At 42.6% G+C, this 8708-nt stretch overlaps 1 protein-coding gene across 1 annotated transcript in view; it reads left to right on the plus strand.

Annotated features, from left to right (window-relative positions):
* Nucleotides 1-8126, plus strand: part of Mto1 (mitochondrial tRNA translation optimization 1) — a 21312-nt gene extending 13186 nt beyond the window's left edge. Inside the window, exons 11-12 of the mRNA XM_031344950.1 lie at nucleotides 4150-4310; nucleotides 7851-8126. Coding sequence (XP_031200810.1) covers nucleotides 4150-4310; nucleotides 7851-7976 — 287 coding nt within the window. The 3' untranslated portion in view covers nucleotides 7977-8126. The remainder of the gene's footprint in view (nucleotides 1-4149; nucleotides 4311-7850) is intronic.
* The last annotated feature ends 582 nt before the right edge of the window (nucleotides 8127-8708 follow it).

An 8708-nucleotide genomic window follows, 5' to 3' on the forward strand; every position in this document is an offset into this window, starting at 1 on the left:
AAAAAAAAAAAAAAAGAAAGAGAGAAAGAAAGAAAGGGAAGAAAGAAAGGGAAGAAAGAAAGGGAAGAAAAGAAAAAGAAAAAGCCTGCTCCTTGGGGAGCAGCCAGGGAGGTAAGAAGGGTGCATTCATCAGTGTTGGTGGTCCCTTCAGTCCCACAGAGAGAGCAGCTGACTGGGCTCTGGCTGTGGATAGAATGATGTGTGCTACCTGCCATTCCTTGTGTCATTTTATAAAAGGGTAGCAACAAAGAGAAACCTACCAGAAATTCTAGAAACATTTTCCCAAATGACCCAATACTAAAAAATTAAATTTAACTTAGAAAATAACCCAGATGGGACTGGAAAGCTGGTTCAGTGGCTAAAAGCGTGTGCTGGTCTTCCAGAGGATCAGGGTTCAGTTACCAACAACCATATCTGGTGCTTCACAATCACCTATAACTGCAGCTCTAGGAGATCCAAGTTTTCTGGCCTCCACAGGCTCCTACAGTTGTATACACAAACACCATAGACACACACACACACACACGATTCAAAATAACTTGTGAAATTTTGAAACTCAAGTCACCCAGTACTACGAGTGACAACATATAAGAAGGATTCAGACTTATTTCACCATTATGGTTTCTCTGTTGAATACTCTAGATATTAGGGTGTCACACTGGAAACAGCTGCTTAGATGACAGATTTTAAACTTGGTGCACAACTTTATTTTGTTCAGTTAGCATAGTCCAAAAACATTTATCTTTATCCTGTTGATAGAAGTAATGCAGCTATGGAGTAGCTGTTCTTTTGTTTGTTTGTTTGTTTTTATTTTTTGGTTTTTCGAGACAGGGTTTCTCTGTGTAGCCCTGGCTGTCCTGGAACTCACTCTGTAGACCAGGCTGGCCTCAAACTGCACCAAGTGTTCTTAACCACTCTCCAGTGGTTTTTGTGTTTCTTTTTTGGTGGTGGTGGTGGCGGTGGTGTTTTGCTTTGTTTTGTTTCCTTTTGTTTTGTTTTGTTTTAAAAGACATGATCTGACTTAGCCCAGGCTAGTTCCAAACTCCTAAGTAGCTGAGGATGACCTTTAACTTTTAAGCCTTTTTGCCTTTTACCTTCTAAGTGCTGGGATTGCAGGTATATGCCACCATACCCGGTTTTGTAGAGTGCTGGAATGTAAGATTAATATTGATTATCAACTTGACAGGATTTAGAGTCACAAGGATTTCGGGCTGAAAACATGTCCTCTGCCAACTGAGCTACATGCCAGCCAGACCCTAGACACATTTCTTGAGGGCAGAGGTCAATGTTATGTTTTATTGTCTTTCCTGTTTTGCAATTTATATTTGAGAGATGAAATAACTGTGCCCTTGGCCATATGCAAGGTCTCAGCTACCTTGTTAGTAACATAAGTTACTCTCTTGTCGCTGTGAAGAAGGATAGGCTTATAAATACAGAGGCCATAGAACCACCTAGAGCTTAGTCACTGGCATGAGTGGGTTTTGGCTCATGGCTTGAGCTCACTGGCATGGTGGTAAGAGCATCTCACTGTGCTTTGCTGAAAGTGAGGCAGTTAGCCACAGTTCATCCATGGGCAGGAGGCAGAGATGCCAGCGCTCTGCTTCCTCTCCCTTTGTGAAGTCTGAGCCTAACCTGGGGATGGTGCCACCTCTTCATTCTTTACTTAAACCATTTCGGAACATCCTGACAGACATACTCAGATTTCCACAATGCCTTTAAATCTTGTCAAATCAGTAGTCAGTATTAGCCATCAAATTCCATGAAACCTTCAGGTCTATTTATGAATCATAAAATTGTGCCAGGTATGATGAAGCATTCCCATGAAATCCTAGCACTTGGGAGGCTGGACTATATGAAACTCAGTTTTAAAGAAAACAAAAACTTTGCATTTAGCTGAGTGTGGTGGCACATTCCTTTAATCCCCACACTTGAGAGGCAGAGGCAGGTGACTCTGTAAATTTGAGGCCAGCTTGGTCTACATACTGAGTTCCAGGACAGCCAGGGTTACTTAGTGAGACCCTGTCTCAAAAACACTTTGCATTATAATTTGTTGTATTGCACTGCCTTACGCCTTCTTAGAACTACGTTGTTCAGAACAGATATTAGCACTGTGGCCAGTCTTACTAACTGTACTATTGTTGGGAAGCAACACCATGACCAAGGCAACCATTTGATTGGGGGCCTGTAGCGCTTTAGAGGTGAGTCCATGATCATCTCGGCAGGAAGCAGACAGGTGTGGAGCTGGAGCAGCAGCTGAGAGCTTTACATCCTGACTCCCAGGTAGCAGGCATGGAGAGAATCACTGGGCTTGGCATGGGCTCAGCCAACAAGGCTATACCTCCTAACCTTTTCCAAAGAGTTTCACTCACTGGGGACGGTGTATTCAAATATATGAGCCTATGGGAGCCATTGTCATTCGAGCCACCATATGGCCTAAAGTAGATGTCAGAGTATGTGTTGGGGTGCACTCATTCCATGGCATTCCTTGTTTGAAAGTCAAAGGACAACTTTCAGGAGTCAGTTCTCTCCTTGCACTGTAGATTCTGAGGGGTGGACTCAGGTCTTTAGGTGTAGCATACCTACCAGCACTTTGCATACCCTACCCCCTTTTCTGAAATGGGTCTGATATAGTCCAGGCTGATTTGGAACTTTTAGAATAGTCTTTATAGGATAGCCTTGAGCTTTCATTTACCACACTCAGCAAGAACCTATCCAAACTCTCGTAGTGCACGCTGGGTAATAGGTAAAGGTGTCCTGACCCACACCTTTAATCCTAGCCCGCAGAGGGCAGGTGTAGGGGCTCTCTGTGAGTTCGAGGCCAGTCTGGCTTACAGAGAGTGCCAGGACAGCTGGGGCTACACAGTGAAACCCTGTCACAAAGAAAAGGGAGGGAGGAGAAAAAATAACTTATCCTTTGTTGAACAAGATAGGACTGCCTCAATTTAGATTTTTTTTAAGTTTTTTTTGTTTTGTTTTGTTTTTTACTTTTTGATGATGTTGGAAGCAGTAGTGCAGGCTGTGTGCCTGAGGAACTGAGAAGAGGGAATTGGATCGCATGGGACTGGAGTTAACGGTAGTTGTGAGCCGGCTGGCATGGGTACTAGGAACCTGACTCAGCTCTCTGAAAGAGTAGTGTGGACTCTTAAAACCTGAGTCTTCTCTCCAGCCCCTGCTGGGCCTGTTTTCACAGGCCTGTTGTCCCAGCTTGGGAAGCTGAGACAGGAGTGTAAAAGGTCTACCTATCCAACTCAGTAAGACAATGCCAAAAAAATATAAAAGGGACTGGGACAGAACTCAGAAATAATGGTAGAGTGTGTCTCCCTGCCTAGCGCTGGTGACGCCCTGAATGTCCTGGGATTAATTACTAGTACCACCAACCAAGTGTGTTTGTTTTTTAAAGTTTGGCTTTAATTTTCTAAGAATAGAATGCTTGACAAAATAATTGCCAAGCTCTCATCATAATATTACTTCTTAATAAAAACATTATCTAAATTACATAAATTATGTTAACCAACTAAGGAACCCCATTTCTAAAAATTACTGCTGATGGGGTGTGACGGCCTAGCCTCTGGGGGGCATAGCCGAGTTGTGGAGCTACTTGTCCAGTATGTATAGGCTGTGGGATTAATCCCTGAGACCACCCTAAAATATACACATGCACATACAGCATCACATAAAAGTAACTTAGAGAAACATTTTCTTGGAGAAACAGGCCATCTTTAGGACTTAACATTTAATGTTACAAATAAGACTTGCACAGACAAGAAAGTCAGAGTGGCTGGGCGTGGTGGGAAGCTTGTGCAGTGTTGCTACTTTGCAGTGCAGTCTGGGTAACAATCGGTAGTTTTAGGTCATCCTTGGCTGTATAACTCATCTGCATGATAACCCTCAATTTCCTTTTCCTCAAAATGGAAAGGTCATCCTCAGCATGTTCTGGGTCATCCTCATCAAGTGGCAAGTTTGAGGTTAGCCTGGGTTACATGAGATTCTGTTTCAAAACAAAACAAGAAAACAGACTACGTCACTTGTCTCAGAGTGTCTTATTGAATGAGATGATGTATGCAGAAGCTATTTGTACATAGTAAATGGTTATACAAATACAAGTTATTAGTGTAATGTGTGTATCATAATTCTCATTTTATTCACCAGCCACTTATGAGTCAGTATTGTTGTATCAACTACAAGAAATAAAGGAGGTTCAGCAAGATGAAGCTTTGCAACTTCCACAAGATCTAGACTATCTAACAATCAGGGATGTGTCACTGTCCCAGGAGGTTCGAGAGAAGCTACACTTGAGCCGCCCACAGACGGTAAGCAAGCAGCGGGAAGGAGCAAATCCTAAGCAAAGCCAAAAAGGGCGAGCGCTTTAATTATAAGAGAGCTGAGGTGGTTGCGAGCACTTGCTGCTCTTGCAAAGGGCCTGGGTTCAGTTCCCAGCCACCCAGTTCCAGGGAATTTGATTTCCCCTTCTTTTTTTTTCTTTTTTTTTTTTTTCTAGACAGGGTTTCTCTGTATAGCCCTGGCTGTCCTGGAACTCACTCTGTAGACCAGGCTGGCCTCGAATTCAGAAATCCGCCTGCCTCTGTCTCCCAAGTGCTGGGATTAAAGGTGTGCACCACCACCGCCCAGCTTGATTTCCCCTTCTGACTTCTGAGGGTACTGCATGTCTATGGTGAACTGAACGTGCAGACACATGGGCAAAGCTTTATATGCATAAAGTAAATCTAAAATATTCTTTAAAATAAAAAAGGGGCTGGAGAGATGGCTCAGCAGTTAAGAGCGTCGACTGCTCTTCCAAAGGTCCTGAGTTCAAATCCCAGCAACCACATGGTGACTCACAACCACCCATAATGAGATCTGACACCTCTTCTGGTGTGTCTGAAGACAGCTATAGTGTACTTAGAATAATAAATAAATCTTTGGGCCTGAGTGAGCGGGGTCGACCAGAGTGACCAGAGGTCCTAAAAGTCAATTCCCAGCAACCAGATGAAGGCTCATAACTATCTGTACAGCTACAGTGTATACTCATATACATAAAATAAATAAATAAATCTTAAAAAAATAAAAAAGAAAAGAAATTTAGCCTCTTATTTTCTTTTTGTAGGACAGATGTTGATCTCTCTCTTTGAGAGATGAGAAAGCTGAACTTAGTTGAAATAACTGAAAATTAAGAATTAATTTGCTACAAAAAATGTGTGTGTGTGTGTGTGTGTGTGTGTGTGTGTGTGGAGGGGGGTGGTATTGATTGATTTGCTAGAGAGATGGCTCAGTGGTTAAGATCACTGGCTGCTCTTCCAGAGAACCTGAGCCCAATTCCTACCACATGGTGGCTCACAACCCTCTGTAAGTCTAGTTCCAGGGGATCCAAACCCCTCTTCTGCCTCTGATAGGCATCAGGCTCACACAGTACACAGACTTACATGAAGGCAAAACACCTCTACATATAAATAATAAAATAATAATGATGATGATGGTGATAATTATGAAATGGGTTTCCTCTTAAGTTATCTTTTCACATACACATTTGAATGCATAAACACACAAGCAAGCAATAAATATTTTAAAAGAATTTAATTTGATTGAAATTATTCTCTTATCCCAACCTTGTCCTAAAGCATTAGTGCACACTAGTGTGTGTGTGTGTGTGTGTGTGTGTGTGTGTGTGTATTTTTTTATTTTATTTTATTTATGTGTGTGACATAATCATTTTAGGTTAAACTAGAATACATTTTAGTGGTTTCATTCCCTGGATCCCTCTCAGGATTCCATAGTTATTTTGTAAGTTTCTAGGAGAGGAGGAGAGCTAGAATTCTCCCCTGTGATTTAGTCTTAAAATTAAGACCAACTGGGCCTGCGCTTCAAAATGTTCTTTTCCTTACTGCCCAGTCCCTCCTATTGTGCAACCACTGAGGCAGAGCAGTTTAATGTAAGCATTCAATTGTTTTTCTTATATTTAAAGAAAAAAGATATATTCTCTCTTCTCCCCGCCCCCTCTCTGTAATTATTAAATTATAAGCTAGAGGTAAGACTTTGTATCCCCTTGCCCATTCCTGGATTCGATTTTATCTGGCTTGAACTTGAGCAGGTCTTGTCTTTGGAGTTTTGAAACACTGTTTTCTTTAAGTCATCCTCTCTTAGCATCTTCCATCCTCTCTTCCTCAAAGATCCCTGTGCTTTGAAGGGAGGAGGGTTGATACAGATGTCTCATTTATGACTGGGCACTCCAAAGTCACATAGTTTCCATATGTTGGCAGTTGTGAATCTCTGTTAATTGCCATCTATACCATGTATTTTCCTTTTTCTTTTTTTTTAAGTTTTATTTATTTAATGCATGAGTGCTCTGCTGCATATATACTTGCCTGCCAGAAGAGGGCATCAGATCTTCCTATAGATGGTTGTGAGCCACCATGTGGTTGCTGAGAATTGAACTCAGGACCTCTGGAAGAGCAGCCAGTGCTCTTAACCACTGAGCCACCTCACCAGCCCCTATTCTGTGTATTTTCAAGAAAGGAAGGGAGGGAGGGAAGGAGGAAAGAAAAGATTTTTTGTTTTATATGTTTGAGTGTTTTGCTTGCTCCACATGGGTACCTGATGCCTGTGGAGGGTCAGAAGAGGGTATCAGATTCAGATCCTCTGGAACTGGAGTTATGGTTGTGAGCCAGCCACTCCATGGATGTTGGAAGTTGAACTCTGACCCTCTGAAAAAGCAACAAGTGCTCTTAATCACTGAGCCATTTTTTTTTTTTTTTAAGGGTTTCTCTGTATAACCCTGGCTGTCCTGGAACTCACTCTATAGACCAGGCTGGCCTCGAACTCAGAAATCCACCTGCCTCTGCCTCCCAAGTGCTGGGATTAAAGGCGTGCACCACCACGCCCGGCTCCCACCGATTTTTTTAATGGAAAGAAAAAGATATTGTAACATTATGGGAAGGGGGAGGAAGGGGATAAGAGTCTTTGTAGCCCAGGCTAGCCTTGAGAACTTACTGCCTCAGTCTAACCAATACTAGGATAACAGGTGTGTGCCAAGACCTGGAAGTAGTTTTATTTATTGAGTTGTAGTTTCCCTCTGTGACCAAGCTAGTTTCAAACTTGTAGTCCTTCTGGCATGATGCCTCCTAAGTGCTATGATTCCATGCATATCCAATTTTCTTATGATTTAACCAAGCAGTGGGAACACATGCCTTTAATCCCAGTACGTACATATAGTTAAGGAGACAAGTGGACTTCTTTGAGTTCGAGGCCAGCCTAGTTTGTAGACCAAGTTCTAGGAAAGCCAGTGCTCCACAGAGAAACCAACATACAAAAACAACAATATGATTTTACACACATCATTTTAAAATTTCTGAGGTGAAGACATAAGTCATGTCTCATTTCCCTTATCCTTTTTACAAACTTATTTTTAATGACATTCCGATTTTTTTATGGGTATGATGAGTGTTTTGCCTTCATGTGTGTATGGGCAACATGTACATGCCCAGTGCTTACGGAAAACAAAAAAAGACAGCATTGAATCACCTGGAACTGGAGTTACAGGTGCTAGGACCTGAACCTGCATCCTCTGCAAGAGAAGCAAGTACTCAAGTACTGAGCCATCTCTCCTCCAGCCCTCAGGTAATTTTTAGTAGCTGGCTGTGATAGCATGTGTCTGTAGTCCTAACTGCTTACTTTGGAGACTGAAATGAAGGAGGAGGATCGATTTAGCCCAAGAGTTGAAAAGTAACCTGGTCAGTGTAGTCTGACTCAAGCTCAGAATCTAACTAGTTTACAGCCTCTCCTATAAAGCGGTTGTGGGGAGAGGACATCTGATTTGACATTGCTCATTCCAGTTCTTTTGTCATCTTAATTCCTAGATTGGGGCTGCTAGTCGTATTCCTGGAGTGACACCAGCTGCCATCATCAATCTGCTCAGATATGTGAGGAACACTCAGCAGAGGCAGACAGCAATGATGGAACACCAGGCCAATCAGTGCTTGTGATGCAAACCAACTTGGAGACAGAATTCTAACTTGCGGGCTGGTGAAATGGCTCAGTGGGTAAGAGCACTGACTGCTCTTCCGTATGTCCTGAGTTCAATTCCCAGCAACCACATGGTGGCTCACAACCATCTGTAATGAGATCTGACGCCCTCTTCTGGTGTGTCTAAAGACAGCTACAGTGTACTTAGATATAATAATTAAATATTTTAAAAAAGGGAGGAGGGGTGGTGAGATGGCTCAGTGGGTAAGAGCACTGACTGCTCTTCCGAAGGTCGTGAGTTCAAATCCCAGCAACCACATGGTGGCTCACAACCACCCATAATGAAATCTGATACCCTCTTCTGTGTACTCATTTATAATAATAAATAAATAAATAGAATTCTAACTTTCATTTCATAGAGGACTTAGAGTGAGGACTTAGGGCAATAGTTCTCAGCCTTTTAATACAGTTCCTCATGTTGTGGTGAGCCCCAAACAAATTATTTCATTGTGCTACTTACAAACAAACAAACAATCTACCCATAGTAATTGATGGATTGTGTTGGGCAGTGCTGTACCCTCCTTTCTTTTCTGGTCCATGGATAGTATGTAGTCCAAGGCCTGCACTGGGTAGCCAGTGTGGCTAGCCTGCCTTTGTGGGTAGACTAGAGGATGGATGTAGCCAAGTGGGCCAGCTGATCCTGCTTGTCTCTTTAATGCCTGCCAGCCTGCTTGCCTGTTTAGAGAGCCCCC

This window comes from Mastomys coucha, unplaced genomic scaffold (genome assembly GCF_008632895.1).
Source record: "Mastomys coucha isolate ucsf_1 unplaced genomic scaffold, UCSF_Mcou_1 pScaffold23, whole genome shotgun sequence".
Classification (NCBI taxonomy): domain Eukaryota; kingdom Metazoa; phylum Chordata; class Mammalia; order Rodentia; family Muridae; genus Mastomys; species Mastomys coucha.